At 35.8% G+C, this 17710-nt stretch overlaps 1 protein-coding gene across 3 annotated transcripts in view; it reads left to right on the forward strand.

Annotated features, from left to right (window-relative positions):
* The window catches only part of EIPR1 (EARP complex and GARP complex interacting protein 1), a 75193-nt gene that overhangs the window by 10691 nt on the left and 46792 nt on the right, over positions 1–17710 (forward strand). For 2 of the 3 annotated variants that reach the window (XM_058836106.1, XM_058836107.1), the window contains one exon: positions 2522–2654. The exons of the other annotated variant lie outside the window; for it this stretch is intronic. In XM_058836106.1, coding sequence (XP_058692089.1) covers positions 2522–2654 — 133 coding nt within the window. The remainder of the gene's footprint in view (positions 1–2521; positions 2655–17710) is intronic. 3 annotated transcript variants of the gene reach the window in all.

The following is a 17710-nucleotide window of genomic DNA, read 5'->3' on the forward strand; positions in this document are numbered from 1 at the left end:
GGTGTAGCTCAAATGAAAGAGCAATAATTTTACAGCTGGCATGATAACTTTTGCCTTATTGAGGTTTATTGCTGTATAAAGCAAATTTAGGTATTCATAGGAGAATATATGTAAGGTAAAAATATTTTCCTATTAATACTAGTATTTCAAAGGGAAGGAAAGTTTTTTATAAGATTTTACGTTATGTTAATATTTGACATATTAGTTGTATATAGTATTTGACATTTGGTCCTCATGACATGCTGCAAATGGTGTAAGTAGTAGCACTCTGTTCTACCTGGTGTAGTTTTGGAATTTTTGTCCTCAATACTTTCATTGTTGCTAAACTTAATGTGTTTGTTGTACACATTGGAAGTATCCAAGTATGTAATTTAGTCTTTTCTCATCTCATTCTCAAAACTCTTCCAAGTTATTTTCAGTCTTGTGTCTTAGAACTTAAAATACTAATTTTCATGATTTGTATAGTGCATTGCAGCTACTGTACTCAGCACCTCAAACCTTGCAGTCAGTTCTGGGCTCCTCACTGCAAGGAAGACTTTGAGGTGCTGGAATATGTCCAGAGAAGGGTGATGGAGATGGTGATGGGTCTGGAGCACAGCTGTTAGGAGGAGCAGCTGAGGGAGCTGGGGTTGTTTAATCTGGAGAAAAGGAGGCTGGGAGAGGGGTGGGGGTGTCTTATCACTGTCTACAGCCACCTGAAAGGAGGTTGTAGCCAGGTGGGAGTCGGTCTTTCTCCCATGCAGGAGACAGGACAGGTGAGAGGAAATAGCTTTAAGTTACACAAGGAGAAGCTTAAGCTGGTTATCAGGAAAGATATTTTCACGGAAACGGTTGTAAAGCATTGGAAAATCTCAGTTTGGGCCTTTCATGAGCTACCTGTGTGTTCCACCAGTTTACATCTGTCCATGTTGTCAGCTGAATCAGAAACATAACAGCAGATAGAAATTGGTTATCTGTGCCTTCAAAGGGCTTCAGATGGGGTAAAGGGCACTCCCTTATGTGCCAAGTGATTTTTAACCTGGTTAGTGTGGGAAGACATATATGTTACTGTAGTAAATGGTGTTTAGATTTATGGTTCACTTTCTTGGGTGAGAAACTTGGCCTGATCTGCCAAAGGGGGCTCCAAACAAAAGCAAGGTATGAGGTTAAAGTAATCAAGTGATCTTTTTTGTTACTCTTTAAGATGACAGTTGTTGGGTGAATGGATAGTGTTCTGATTCTTGAATAGATACCTAGGTTCAAGGCAGCAAATGAAGTCTCAAAAGATAACTTGCTAATCAACTGCAGAGGCAATTCTATGCCTGGGATAACAAAATGGAGGAATAATATAGGTGATGAGGTCCAGGATTATGTTTGAAAAAGGAGTTTTTGATAACTGGGCAGTAAAGAAAAAGGTAATGTGTAAACTCATCCCCTTAAAAATAATGGTGTTTAGATGAAGTTGAGGCCTATCTTGCAGTTTCTGTATTTTAAGAAAATCTTCTGTATTTCTGTATAGCTAAGATTTTTGCAGTTTCAGTGGTTAATTTAGTAATCTTGATTCAGTCATGATGATAGGAGAACTCTTGACTTTTTTTTCCTCTTTATTGTTCACCCAACTTTGAAAATTAATTTTTAGTGATTTTACATTTCTTTAAATTTTTTTTTACATTTCTTTAAAATTTGTTAGTCTTCTAAATTTATCTGTCCACTGTTGAGCTTTGGGGAATTAGTACCGTGAGTAAAGTTCCTTCTGTATGTTGTGCTAGGCTAAAATCTTCTGAAATTTCATGTATTTCTGTGGCAACTATAGAAAAACAGCTAACTAAAAAAAGGGAGGGAAAAATGATAGAAATGTAGACCTATTAAAAAAAACCAAACATAGCAAAGAAACCTGCAGCAAACAAAAATGAAAATAATAAAAAGCAAACTTAGTTCTGTCTTTTAAAAATATTATCTATATATTTAAATATTACTGGTTTTCTTCATATTTCAGTACTTTGTTTCCATATAATATGAAAAGATTAAATCTGTATCTTGGTAAAGGTATGTGACTGTTAAAGTGAACTCTCAGAAAGTTTCTTACTGAGTGTAAAGTACTTGCTTCAAAGAGGAATCCTTTCCCTCTCTCCTTCTTTCTTTATAGGTGGTTTGAATTAGATGATTTGCATACAGAATTGGTGCAGACATTTAGACTAAGGATTGTAATGTTGTTATTTTTGTTTATTGCTGTAAGAAGTATTGAATTGTAATACATGGCTTATTTACTATTAGCAATAAAATGAAAAATCACCTTCAAGCTTTAAGTTGAAAATTGAGAATAATGGTGGTATTTCCTCAAACAGGGAAGCTGCTTGTGTTTTCCTGGAAAAGTTAATCTGGCATGAAATCAATGATATAGTAAATTGTTAGTAAAACAATTAATTAAACTAGATATTGGTTATAAAAATCTCATTAAATTGTTCCATATAGTCCTTGCGTATAATTAAGACCCACAGGAAAACATTTGAAACCCTAATGTTCTATTTTATTGTATTTTCAGATTCACATTATAGATTTTGATGATGAAAATAACATTATAAACAAAAATGTTCTCCTTCATCAAGTGGGTGAAATTTGGCACATTAGTACAAGTCCTGCAGATAAAGGTGTACTAGCAACCTGCTACAATAAAAGTAAGTCCTTTTTAAATATGCTCAATTTGTACAAGTGTTTTGATATTTTTGAATGTGTTACATTCAAACCTCTAGCTATGTGTAGACATTTTCAGTTGGAATTATCAACACAAACATTTCTAAAATAATCTACAACACTTTTACCTATACTTCATTTGTGTCATATCCTGAGGTTGTATTGGTTAGAAGTCAGCTTCTGCATTCATGTTAAGAAAATCAGCAAACTAAACCTTATGCTTGGCTGATGAATGCAAAGCATGGCAAATAAAATATATTCCTGTTACTTTAAGCATCGTTTTTCTTGGTTTGTATGTTTACTTTTGAAAGTGCAAGTAAATGGCTTTCCAAATATGTTGGCATCAAGCTGTACTTAAAACTGCAGATGAAGTTTGTATGTGTCATTTTTCATATGTGAAATGCAGGTATGCCCACGGAGGGCTACAGCTTCTTATCTGTTTCCTCAGTAGGAATGATCCTTGTCTAACCTTACTGTAAGTGCACAGTTATTGAGATTAAGGATCCCTGTGCAATTCCTGAGTGAGGCAAGTGTGAAGATTTTCTGTCATGAGGCTTGAAAAATCCACTTGCATCACTTGGGCAAGGGGATGATTTTTCTCTCTGACAAGAAATCTGATGTGTCAGTTGAAAAAAATATTACTTCTTCTAGTAACTATTACTCAGTTCTTTCATGGAAATACAGTCCAAGAGTATAAAAATTAAGGAGTAAGTTTCAGGCTTTGTACATCTGTGAACAGCTGTAGAGATGTGTGTTCCTGCTGCTCAGCCTTCTGGTTGTATTATGGGAGAGGATTCCAAGATTGCTTAGTTCTCCTAATTATTTGGATTGAAATAAAACTGCTAAAATTTGAATTTCTTTCAGAAATTGTAGGTGATGTTTTAAAAACAAATGATAGAAGATAAGTTAAATAGATTTTTCCATTGAAATTATTGTGGGCGTTTTGATTGAGAACCTTTCTGTGAGACTTCCAATTTCCTTTATTTGACCTAATAAATAATATGAATGTTTTCTAGTCCAGATTATTTGTGTTTTAGTTTATCTGCTTTCTTAATATTAAACTCAACTGTTTATTCTTCATGCATCTTACTTTAGAATTATCATCTGGTAACATTCTGCAGAGAACAAGATCTCATTCTCAAATGGTGATTACTGACTCTAAATAGCAGTGTACAGAACTGAAAGCATACAATGTGGGGTTCTTTAATGAGGAATACTGAGGTCAGCAAACAATTTATTTCAAGTAGTAATGCATCCAAATTAAGCAATCAAAACCTTTACAACACTGAATGTATTGCATTTTTTTGTTGTTTTAAAAAGACTCAACTCATTTTCTTATTGAACTTCAAGTCAAATGATGCTTTCAGGAACACCTGTAAGTATTGTGCCCATCTTGTGTCTGGACCCAGCGTTTCTGTCAAAACTTGAATGTTGTTTAAACTGGGAGACTGGAGAAATGTGATGTGTGGCATTATTTATTCTTAGCTGTTTTTTTAAGTTACTAATAGCTATTTTTTGAAGTTGCTTAAAGAAGTGATAAAATGTGGCATTGAAGTGGAATTATGTACATTTTCCATTTCCTAGCTTACTGGATGAGTTAATGGAACAGGGTGAAATTTCCTCCTTTATATTGGGAAAGATACAAGTTTTCTTTTGCTCTCACATTTGCAAAGAGTTATCATAACAGAGATATGAAAAAAAAAGATGTAGTAGGTGCAAATAGAAGAGCACTTTGTCACAGCTCTCCTGATCTTTGATTTTTATATAGGAAGTCTGGGGAATATAAATTTCTTTTTTCAAATGCAGTGAAAAATCTTTCCGCAGTATCCAGTTGTTATCATCCCCTTTTATGTTTTTGAGACATTAAGACTCTTGTTTGTTCTTTTACTTAACTACTTGATAGTTAATACTACTGCCTAAGAGTCACAGATGACACCAGCAATCTTGATCTATGTTTTGAAATACAAATGAGGTGCTGGTGTTTGCTTCTCTTTTCTCATGAGGGGAAAAAACTTAGCAAAATAATGTAATATGCAGAGCTTTTTGTTAATTTCTGCTGAGTGCTAAGAATTCCATATGGGAAATGGGTATGTGCATTCAGCTGGTAGCAATAGGTTATTTCTGGGGTCAAGGTTCAAACAGAAAGTTTAAACCATCTCTGTGTGTTTGTGAAGAGTGCTGATGTAATAATGCTTGGAAGTTTTGACTATTCTGGTTGAGAGATGCCTTGAATTGACATACCAGAAGTCTTAATCAAAACTCAAAAAAATCCTCTTTTATGGGGAAGTTTCTACATTTGGTTTGCGTTTTGGTTTTTTGTGAGGTTTTTTTGTTTGTTTGCTTTATATTTCAAAGACAATATTTTAACTACTTCTGTAAAATCCCACACCATCATGCTTAGATCTGAAGCTTTTTTTCCATGTGTGTGGACATGTAAATGTGTATGGGTTATTTTCTTCTGAATCATACAGGTAGGAAACCTCATTCAGTAGTAGAAAGAATCCCTGGCACTCTCTGGAAGCATGATTTTTTTTTTTTTCTGCCTTCATGGATATATAAAATATCCATGACTTGTCCTTTACTTGTGAGTGAAAGAGGCATAAAAGTGTATAACTTAAAATGAATGTATTTATATAATTATTATTACACCTCGTGAAGAGCAAAGTCATGTACTCATGAGTCATAATAGCTATGCTTCTATAACAGTAAAAAATAATTTCCTTGTGCATTGGATTATTTTCTTTAAGTGCTTACTTTTGATAAAATCAGATTATTTGCCCATAAATAGCTAAACCTGCAGCAACCACAATTCAGTTATTCTTTTGAGATGAGCTTTTGCTTTTAGAAACTCTAGGCAAAATATGTCAAAATGGCCAAGTATAGCACATTTTGATGATCGGATGCAGATTCTCCACTTGTATTTGTGGCTTCACTACCCTTTTACATAAAGCCCATCAGAATATTTACTAACAATGATTTTGCATATCTTTAAATTCTATGCTTTCAAGAAAAGAGCATCCTCCTAGAAAGTTAAAATAAGATGGCTTAGATAACTTTCTTGTTCACAAAAAGTCATGGAAAAAAATAAATCCTTGCTGAATATGCAAATTTTACTAGAGTATCATTGTACAATTAGGTTTTAAAAAGGAAAATACCTTCCTGACTCTGAAGTTAAAATAAAGGAAACCACCTTTTTTTGTTAGCCTCATTATTTACAACTTTGTCTAATTTTAACATTGAAAAAATAGAAAGCTTTATTAATGATGCATTCTCAATTATGATATTAACTAGAATAATAGTGGTTCCAGTAGCATTGGAATAATTGTGTCTTTGGATATTAACCAGAAATTTCATTTTCTAGGACATTTTGTCGTAAATAAAAAATTGTGCAACTATTTTTCCATCTCTCCTCATGTGCACACTTCAAAAATACTGACTTAATCACACAATTAAAAAGGGAGAACTTATTAGACTCAATTCCTGCCTCGATTTTAGTGGTCTCCCCCGCCCACCAATCATGAATGTGACACTTAGGAAATTTTATACTGTTACAACTGATGTTATAGGAAGATGATTTTATTATTAAGTAATAGGCTTACTACTTATGTATAATCTTGTCCAACCTCCAAAAACAATCAGGAATTTACTATGCTGAAGGCACAGCACTTGGCCTGTGCTAAACATTTCCAATTTACCAATATTGTGTGCTAGAAATGTATTAAGACCATTGCGGTGTAACTGGCACTGCTTAGAGACAAGGTGTGTCTTGAGGAGACACTGAGAAGTAGCTTCTCCTTTTGCAAATGTGTTTGGCAGCTATTTGATGTTGTGAGAATTAGGAATGTTGTATTTTATCACAGATTCCCTAACTGAAGGGAGAAAGTGCATAAAGATGTGAAAGAAGCTAAATAAAAGAGGAGAAAAGAAGGATTATAGTCTAAATATCTTGGGGACAGGGGAAGAAGGCTTTATAGAATTAGTATCTGAAGTATCCAGAAGAACTTACGTACTATTAGTCAGTTTTGTGACAGGTTGATGCATCATTTTTCTCTTCTACTACAGCAAATCAACTGAATTAAAACAGGGGTGTGGTTTTTTTTTTCCTCTTAGAGAATAAGATTGTTACTGATAGCTTTAAAGTAGGTAAAAATCAAGGGCAGAAATTATTTTGGTAATCTAGCTTTAGAAGTTAGGTTGTTAAAGTTCAGTATGAGACAGATTAGACCTTAAAAAACCAAAGGGTTGGATTCTTGAGAGAACAGCAGAATTTAGAGATGGTTCTTGGGTGATGACAATGGAAGTGACGGTAAGCTAGAGTGCTGCAGTTGCATTGTAATTTGTTTAGTGCCTAATCTCTGAAAATTTACTTGTGCTTATTTGTCTATGATACTTATTAATAGCCTAAAGTTATGCTCAGCAAAGCAGAAATCATAGTTTGCTTTACATTAGCCCAGAATTAAAATGGAGGATTCTGCATTTAGTGCAAAATCCCTGTCAGAACAAATACTAGGAACTTTAGACCTTTCTTCTTTTTTGCTGATCTGACTAGTCGTAGTCAGTTAACTATTCTCTTTTTTATTACTTTCATTAAATTAAAATGGGACAGGAATGGCACTTCCAAAAAGTGAAAAAGTAAGGTGACAAAGTAAGTAAGGAGACCACAGCATTTCTTAGTACAAATGCACATTTAAATATCAGAAAAGAAGAATTAAGGTGGGGGTTGAGGGTCAAGAACATACCATCCAAATAATAATATGAACCAATGAGAATAATGGTACACTAAAAATAATAAGTTTTAAAATGAAGATAAATTAGTCTTCAAGAAGTTGGTAACTAACCAAGCACTTTCTTCAACTGCTAAGGGGAAAATCATTTCACATGGATATTCCTACTGCAAGTTTGAAAGAAGCTTGCTTCATTATTCAGAAGAGCATCCTAGCCTACTCTAGGATAATTTTTTCATTGTGAAAAACTGAAATGCCAAAACCTTGTAAATCACACCAAAGAGGAGTCACTTGAGAACTAGAACAGTGGAGACCTGACAAAGTGCAGGACTCCATTGGAAAATTATCTGTATACAGTCACATATATATATACAGGGGAATTCAGAAGGCCATTTCATGGACTTTTAATTGTGTTCTGAGGCAACAAGAAATACCAACAGTCAACAGACTAGGGTGTGTCTAATGATTTTTGTATGTAAAGTAGGTGATGGAAGCCTCAGCTCTAGAAATGGTTGAAAAAATTTGGATCCCTGCATTGATATGATGATTAATATGATGTTGGGTAATACTTGGAAATACATTGATGCCCTTTTTGTCATTCCAGCTTATCATACACTTTCATGAGGTGTTTGAAAAAATTCTGAGTTAGGTGGATGTGCAGTGGCAGGTACAGATTGTATGCGGGTTTGGGGGCTGGGGGGAGTCATGCCTTGCATTTGCTTTGTTTCGTACAGAACTTCTTTTTAATCTGTTGCCTTTTTAATACATCCCTCCCTGTCTCTCACCTGCTGTTTTAGGACACTATTAAAATGGAGGCAGACTATTTCCTGTGGACTTATAAAGTAACCTTCAACTATATCATTAAAGGAATGGGGAATTCAAGAGGATTTTTCTGTAAGCTATTTAATGAGTTCTGCAGCTTTTTGCCAGCAATGGATTTCTTCTTTCCAAGTGACTCTTGGATTTGGTCTTCGTGGACCAGATTGAAATGAATGATCACGGTGATGAATTCGGGGAAAGCTGCCATTCTAATACAATATTTTATAAATATAATTATAGCTTATACAGCATTATTTGCAAAACCTGAATATAGCTTTCATTATATCCTATAAAATAGAATTAATCCCCAGATTTATGCATTGCTCTGAGATACAGATGAATCTACTTAGCATGTCAGCAAAGAAGCTAGTGGCTTGTTTGGATTTTGATACTATGTAATGGCCAGCTGCTTGGGTAGTTACTGTTTTCTGTCAGATGTTTTACAGATACTTAGAGGTGGTAAAACTGAGAAATCAAGGGTTAAGGTAAACCGCTGGTGGGTTTGTGTGACATGATGGGGAGATAAAGGGAAGGAAATAGAAAAATGATCTAGGTGGAAGATAATTTGCCTGCTGAACCTCCAGTTGGATCTAGGTAGTGGTCTCCATTACTGCAGATGTGAATTTTCAGGATGTTATTGTATGCAGCTACTTAAGCGTATCCCCTGGGTGCAGGGGAAGGATATGCATGGAGGGGCAAAAGTGAAGGACCACCAAAAGTAAAAATAAATCACGACATAATTGTAGTCAATTGTACTGTTGCCTGTTACGGGTCTAATAGAGGAAATGCTTGCTGAAAGACAAAGTGAGGAAATAAAGGCAATGGTAGAGTTGGAGGAATAAGGAGATCCTGAGGAAGGAGATCGATCCCAAAAGCAATTCAGGGATATATGAAAACACAAGACAGTATGAGGTGGTAAAATAGCTTTTGGGCAATCAGTTCTGTGGGAGGCTGGTGAAATGTTAGAGATAAGATATGGTCCTTAGGTGTAAGCAGACATTTAGTGTCTGTCAGTACAAAAATCTGTTGTTGTGGTTAAATGTCTGCATGTTTTGAGTTTTGATTGAAATTTTTTGGTTTGCATTTTGTTTCTTTTTTATCTGTGGCAACTTATGCTGTTTTCCTGAGACCTTGTTTTTTTTCCTTTCTGTGGAAGGATCAGAGAAATAATGGAAGGATCAGTGAAATGAAGGATCAGTGAAATAATTTGCAAAGTCTTATATTGTTGGATCTAACTTGTAGTTTTGACGTTGCTGTAAGATGAACAGTGGTCTAGAGACTTCAGCTTCTCTTTTAGCTGCTTTAAACTGCGCCAGCAAACTAAACAGAATGATTATGCTGATTGTTTATGCAATTGTGAATTGGGTTGCAAGGGTATTTTCATGACCACAAGAGTACTTTTATGTAATTGAAAACCTGAAAATTAGTATGTCACAATATAGGCAATAAAAATAACAGCATTAAAGTCTGCTTGGAATGATTTACTCTAATGATGTTAGGTTGGGTGGAAGCAGATGTAGAAAGTGTGTATGTGAGCTGTATCAACACTGAAAACAATTTAAGAAGAAAACAACCCTTACCTACTTGTTTGTGAGGGATAGAACCTGCTGGCTGTGAAAATCTTAATGTTCAATAACCAGGTTTTGGTATCAGTCAGCTGATAGCATGTTTGTTGGGGGCTTTTTTTGTTGTTTTTTTACAGTAATATTGTTATAATGACAATTTTTGCTGAAAAGTGTGACCTGTAGAGTAAAATAAATTAAGTAAATAAGTAAATGTAACCTGTAGAGTAAAATAATAAAAGGTTATATATGTATTCTAATAACTTGGAACAGGGCCATGGCATTGACCTAGGGACTGACTTGGAGTAAACCCTACTGTTAAACTGTGAGGGTACTCCCTGAGCAGTTTTGGTGTGGGCCAAGTTACAGTGTACTTTCAATGATGCCCAGATGTAGCCCAAGAAATTCATGATTAATTGGACTGTAGACTCCTTCTTTTAACTTAGCCTGCAAAAAAATTCAGTTTGATTGTGCTTTCTGGCCTCAGGGCTGGAGACCTGTACCTGACATTATTTTAAGTTGCCAAAAAATGAAATACCTGTAATTGTTTTCCATTACAGACTTCTATAAATACAGACTGTTTGTTTTGGAAAATGTATTGAACGGAAACATGCAGGTACTTCAGAAATTAGATGAAAGACATGATAAAGATGTATATGAAATAAATTATGGTATGAAGGTCTGGTCAAGAATTTCTGTTCTACTGATCTCAATAATACGGTGGTTCTATTGTGTAGCTTTTCCCACAAAACTAAGAGTAATCATTTTATTGATAATTTCAGCCTTCTAGAGAAGAGGATATTTTGAAACAGTTATTCTTTTTTGTATAGCATTTTTATAGTGTCTGGAGCTATGGGGCAGTTTTGTTGTGATAAGGATTAGCAGGTGTTGTAGGTTTGTCTTAAAGAATCTTGATGAATTAAAATGAAAGCTTCAAGCTACTGAATTTGAAGAGAATGTTTAATTATTGGTATTAGGTGCATGCATTCATTGAGGCAAGATTAAATTTCTAGCTATGACAATTCTCTTGTACTAGTTCTTTCTTCTGAAGAAGGTTCTTTTTTTCTATCTGCTTTCGGATACCAAATGCTGAATCAGATCATGAACTGCAGTTGTTTGCCAGCTTGGTGATTTCTGAGTTCATAGAAAACCTGATAAGGTTTTCATGGGGCTGTGAAACAATCACTTCTCTTTTGTTCTCTGTGCCCTTTGTAAGGATGCTGATGTTTTGCTGATTTCCTCATCTACTGCTGCACATAAGGCTCAGAAAACTGTCAGTCTTAATATCAAGAGCTGTTCCTGAACTGTAACTACCACTTTAGAGTACAGCATCATGTTGGGATGGTTTGAACTGTTTTTCTCTACGTGCATTAACTAACTTCTGTAAACAAAGGAGCTCGTCTTTTGAGTCCTTCTATTCTCACCTTTTGCATGGCATGAAATTACCTTAAAGTGTCAGGTCTGCAAGACTAGTAGTTGACAGTGTTACACTAATAATGCTGTTTCAGGAGCTTATAGTGGAATGCCTCCTCTGGTTTTAACTTTAGCCTTCCAGATAAATCTTTGTTTTAAATCCATGAGATAAAGCTAGATGAATTCCTTTCATTAGGAAGAGGTAAAACTAAATTTAAAAGCGGAATCTCTATCTAATCTAAATTTAAAAGCATAATTATTAAGTTTCTATGTTGCTGTCATCTTTTGTATTTGTGCTTGCCCCTGCTTCTCCTAAGAATTTAAATTCTTATTCAGATTTGTAGAAACATATGTGGAAACTCATTTATTGTCCAAGTTCAAATGTATTTTTAAACTCCTGCACAAATAGGTTCTGCACTTCTGTTTCGTGTAGGGACATAGAAGGCCACCAGAGGGCAAAAGGAAGTGTGACTGGACAAAGCTGTTACCTGCAAATTTCCACATGCAGGCAGGCATGGTTGCACACACATCCTGGTTCTCACTTGGATTTTTTCAAACAAGATAGGTGTCCTGGTGCAGTGGTTATGAAGACTTCATACAAATAGCTTGCATTTGTAGATATAGAGCATACAAACACAAAACTAGTATTTAATTTTGTTGAAAATAATTTGCCTTTAAAATCCATTATTTCAAAACAATAAATCGACAATGAGTTATGGCTGTCTGGTGCATTGCACATACACACAGTAAACTCGTGTATTAAAAAACTTTTCCTCAGAGAAATTCATCAGTAAGGATACTGGAAATAATGCTGCTGGTGATGCTTCATCTGCTTAGTATTAAAGACAGCAGGTGACACTTTTGCTTTGCTGTAATGAAAGGACTCTGTGTAGGGAAATCATTGGTACAGCCATGGGATATGCTATAGTCATTAAAATAGGCACAGAAGTGGAATGCATCTTTAAATATTCCCTCTTCTCAGCAGCAGTGGTGGGATGTACAGAAGATTTATTCCCGTAGTTTGAAGGAAGAAACAAATGTCCTTGGTGTTCTCCTAATGTTCTTTTAACGTTTTAACATGGTTTTTTCCTAGGAATTTTAGCTGTTATTTGTAATCTGTGTTCCTTTACAAGTAGCTTGCTGTAAGGTTTTAAGTGAAATGGTAAAAAAATGCTAAACAAGTGAAGAACAGCTTGAGAAATCGTTTAATGTTAATTGTGTTCAAATTTGAAGGTCTCTATGCATAGATACATATTGAGTTCTATCCAAATGAGAGGTAACATAGTTGTCTTACCATAGTCTGTGCTATAATCTTGCTTGTATGTGACCCTGCTGTAGGAGTAGTCAAACTCAGTAGTGTCTCAGCCAGTGTGTAAGAGCCACTGTATAGTGAAAACTGTGGGACCATGGACCATGTATAATATAGTTAACTTGAAGCACAGATCCTTGTTATCCCTTGATTTAGGATTTCATCTTTATTTGACAGCGATTATCAGGATAATTGCAACATTTTTGGTATGAAGCAAAAGAGAATGAATGTCAGAAGAGGGAGGAGAGAAAATGACAGAAATTCAAGTATTACAGAATGGTCAAAAAAGAGTGCTTTAAATGCAGAAAGTGGATAAAATGCTTCTGAATTAGTGCTGTCACTGAGGAATAATCTCTTGAATTATCAGACTGCTCTCTCTTTCACTGTTAGAAGGTTTAATTCTCTTCCCTTTTATTTTTTTAGCTTAGAACAAAAGAAGTGTTTTTCTGTGTCTAATTTGAAATAGTTTTTAAACTCTATTTTCAAATATTGGTCTGAACTAATATAAAAGACTGCAAGACAATGTGCTCTTTTGCCATCTCCAGTCAGTGCTATTGTAGGGGTAAATAACATTTTTCGGAAACATGTAAATTCTTACAGTTTGTGTCTAGGAATTTTTGTCCAATGAGTTTGTCACATAAGTGAAAGTTAAAGGCTTGCTTTTCTCTGTATTAGACTAGTTTTGGACTAGAATTCAGAGTTATTCCAAAATAATGCAAGTGAAGCCAAGTATACTGTGCAAGTTCTTTCCAGTAAATGTTAGGACATTTTGTAATCTCATTTTTTTTTGCATTCCATATTTTGTGACCTTTCTACCATGAAAAGATAGCCTGCTTTCATTTTCCATTATCCTATCCTTCTTGGACAGTTGGAGAAGCTGAGGGAGTGTCTCTTGCTTCATACTCTTAAGACAATGATAAAGATTATTTCTTATTTATCTTTTTCTCTTTTTTTTCCCGTCTTGCTGACTTATCAAGATCACAATTCAAGTACTAGCAATATCTTAAATAGTTAGCAAAATTATATTTATAAACTAGCGAATCTTGAGACATTTTAGTTATCTGATGACATTGATTCTGTAGCATATTCTATTATCTGCAAGTCCTCATATGAAACCATGTTAAAATGTTTTGAGGACTATTTTAATTTGAGATTTTTCCCCTTTTTCTGGGTGATAGTTTGCAACCTTAATTCTCTTGCATGAGGTTTTTATGTGTCAGCAAACAAAAAAATGTTCCTGACCATTAGACATAAAACTTAGATATTTCTGCTACTGCAGCAATTTGACTGACAGAGCTACAGGAGGTATGAGATTCAAGGTTAATATTTTGTCTCTTTTGATGTTGTGAAGACTGTTTTGCAGCTCAGCATAGTTTTATGATATCCACTGTGAGTACACGTGCCATCTAGTAAACAAACAGCATTTCTCCACTGTTCCTTATAATCAAAATTACGGTCACCATGACCTTCAGGGCCCTTTCTGCAGAGCATTGTTAAACTTTGAGGTTCCTGTTGGTCTGTTTCTCCAGCCTGTTTCTGTCCCACTGATGTTCCCTGAGGTCATTAATGAAGATGCTGAACAGTGCTGGCCACACTGCCAGCCCCTGAGACACACCAGTAGTGACTGGCTTCAGATGACTTTTATGTCACTGATCACAACCCTTTGAGAATGGCAGTTCAACCAGTTTTGAACCCAGCCCTTATGGAGTTCAACCTGGCCAGGGACACAAGCCAGCCAACTATTGCCTCTGAAGAGCAATCTGTCTGAAGCTGTGGGAATGTTTCATTTGAGTTAGAAGTCTTTCCCAAGATACCCCTCTTTTATTATGTTAAATAAGTTATGTGTCAGTTACAGACTGGGTAACGTTGCTCCCTATATGGTCAGGCTACTAGAATGTTCGTTCCCTAAGGTTATATATCATTGTGCCTTCCTTTGTCTTGTCTGTGGTTGGTCACCCCCACAGAGTTCTCTCCATGGTTATTGTAGGTCGGCTTTTGGGCATTTTCCGTATTTTCTTTTATTGCTTATTAAAGTGTTATTTTCCTAGTGCCAACTACTGCTCCCTCTCCTGTTTATTTTTCCGCCACCCTCTGCCCTGAAATCATGGGACCTGAGGTTTGTCGCAGCCACCCTCAGTGCAACAAACCCTCCTGTCTTCAGTTTACCTGTGAGGATATTATGGACCAAAGGCTTGTTAAAAGTAAATAACATCAGGTGCTCTTCCCATTTTTACCAAGCCTGTTTTTAATTTAATTTTGACTGCAGAACACAATCATATTTTTCAGATATGATATCTGCTTCATAAATCTGTACTGACTAGTCCCAGTCACCTCATGTTTAGAAATATTTTTCAGATTTTCTTAATCTGTCACCTTCCTGGGCATTAAGGGGGAGACTGACTAGTGTATAGATCCTTTTTGTTCATCTTAAATGCAGGAATGCCATTTACTTTTTCAGAGTCCTCAGGAACCTCTCTTCAGCACCATGACCTTTCAAAGTTAATTGAAACTGGCCTCATAAATACATTGGCCATTCCTCAGTTCTTGTGAATGCATTACTACTAGGATCCAATTTCTTTAAATATTCCCAAACTTGACTTTCCCACTGGTCTTGGTAGCCTGGGATCCCTCAATCCTGAGGACAGCAAAGACCCCTCCACTAGACACTGAGTTTGTTAAAGTCCTACACAAGGACCAAGTATATAAATATGAAACTCCTTCTTATTGTCAGAAGATTGAGCTATCCTTTGTTCCGTCCTTCTAGCAGACACCAACTATGTTGTTGCCACCTTGGTCTACCTTCTAATCCTAAACCATAATCTCTCATTGGAGCTGGAAGCTCTATGCAGTCTAGTTGCTGATGTTCATAAAGGGTGGTTCTCCCTTGTCACCTTCCTGATCTGTCCCTCCTAAAGATCTATACCTCTAATCCCAGCAAGATTGCACACACCAATAAGTTTCTGCATTTGAAATAAACATAAGGTGTACTTGGTCAGTACTAGTAAGGAATTGTATCCCATATCTGAGCTGAAGATTTGACCACCAAGGTATTTCTGGGTTTGTTTCTATTTGGTTATGTTTTCATAATTGCTTTTCTAGATTATAAGCCTTTTTGGGATGAGCTATATATCTTTCTCCACTTGAGTTCTAATAAAAAAATGCGGTGGGGTTTCTCTCCTGTGAGTGTTTCTTAGGTGTAAACAAATGAGAACTGCATAGTTAGCAGCCAACTAATGACATGATGTATTGTTTGAATGTGTCAAGTTGAGAAAACTACTGACTTGCATATTGCAATATTCAGTCTTTTTCTTTCTCTAGACCTTTTGATGTGCTAGTTATTGATACCTTCAACTACAAAAAATCCCAACCACGTTTTTCTTGTATTAAAAAGAATACCTTTCATATTGCAGCATTTGTAACTGATCTAATGAACAGAAAACAGAATGTATCTCAAAATAGTGTACCCAGCTGGTAGATGTTTATTTTCTTCTATTAATTACTTTTGCTTGATGTGTGAGCACATCTGGAAGCTAGCTTCCCAAATTGTCCAGTTAGTGTAAAGATACAGGCAGCTTATGATTCCGAGATCTAAGCTTTGAATCCCAAGTTATTGCTGGAAGAAATTTTGTGTGTGTTGCTTGTGGCCACACATCTGGATTTCTGTTGGGGGGAAGTACCAAGTGGAGACTATGCAAGGCTGATAGAAGGGGTAGTGAACCTACCTTTTCCGGTTGAGCTGGTGGTTAGAACTTGGTTCGTTAACCTTGAGGCAGCCATATAAACTGCTCATGTTGGATGGAGTGGCATTTGTCCTGCTTGAGGTAGACTTATTACAGAAGTTATATTTGTCTTTGGAACTCCTATGAAGTAGAGTGGGATTGCTGGAGGTTATTTAGATATATTCTTGAATGTGTAACTGTCTATTAAGATATCCGATTCAATAGGGGGATAAGTGGTGTGCAGTTCCCATCAACTGGTTAAGGAGTACAATTGTTAATACTTTTTGAAATATCAAGTGGGAACTTAAGTGTATTGGTTTAATTTAATCTTATTTCAGTGACAGCTGCCGTGGTTTTGTTGGTGATGAAAATTAGTTGCCTCCATGCGACAACTATTGTGTGTGTAAAAGTAGCAGTGTGGACAATGCTGTTCAGCTCCACTCGCCTTTGTGATAATGGAATCCAACGTGTAAATATCCCTCATTAAGTTTCATTGGTGTACTGTGCAGCTTTCCTCAGCACAGAGTTAAATCTCACGAATTATTTTTATATGGCCAGCCAATACCTTTTTGCTTGTGTGCCTCTCACTGTTGTTGCAGCTTTTACATTACTGCAGCCAAATTCTGCCTGAAGAGTAGAGTTCAGCTCACCAGTATAGCAATGGCTGCAGATTTTTACTTGGGCTGTCCCCATATGGCAGAGTTCCAGAAGTGCAATCAGTGAATTTTGACTTCCCTCAAACATATGTATGTCTGCAGAGTATATCATCAGAAAAGGTCTGTGCTGAAACATTGTCTCAAATCACCTTGGAATAGCATAAGAAGCATCAGCCTATAAGAGTGCAATTTATGCCTTTTCCAATTTGACTGCCTGCTTTCTGCACAGTGTCTCCTGTTCTTCAATAGAAAATGATGGGTTTACCTGTTTCTCCATGTCATACCCCATGCCTTTGCATACTCCTAGATCGTTCTATCTATGTTGATGTGCAGCAGGTGAGGTTTTTAAAACCTCCTTGGACATCAGTATATACAATGCTAACATATACTATTAAGATGAAAAGTGAGCTGCTGTGTTTCCATGTGTTGCGGGTTTGTTTGGTTGTTGGTTTTTATTTTTTTTTCTTGTTTTTTTGCGGACTGGTGGGGTTTGTGGCTTTTTGGGTTTTTTTTGTGTTTTTTTTTTTAAATCAATGTTTGGTTTTTGGTAGCTGAAAAGTGCATTTAAGTAATGGAAAGAAAAATTAAACTGCCAGTACTCTTTATTCCTATACATGTCTCACTCTCTGTATTTCAGAAAAAATATACACAGGCTCTTAGGACAAAAGATGAAGCTACTAACCCAGAAAATGAATGGTCTGTTTCCCCCCTTTTTTTTGCCTGTGAAGGACATGATGTTGAATAAACAGAATACTGTTTATTTTTTTAATTAATTGATTAAAAATGCTGAAAAGCATATTCTTTTTAAAAACAAAATATGCATACCTGAGTAATTTTG

Source organism: Poecile atricapillus, chromosome 3 (genome assembly GCF_030490865.1).
Source record: "Poecile atricapillus isolate bPoeAtr1 chromosome 3, bPoeAtr1.hap1, whole genome shotgun sequence".
Classification (NCBI taxonomy): Eukaryota; Metazoa; Chordata; class Aves; order Passeriformes; family Paridae; genus Poecile; species Poecile atricapillus.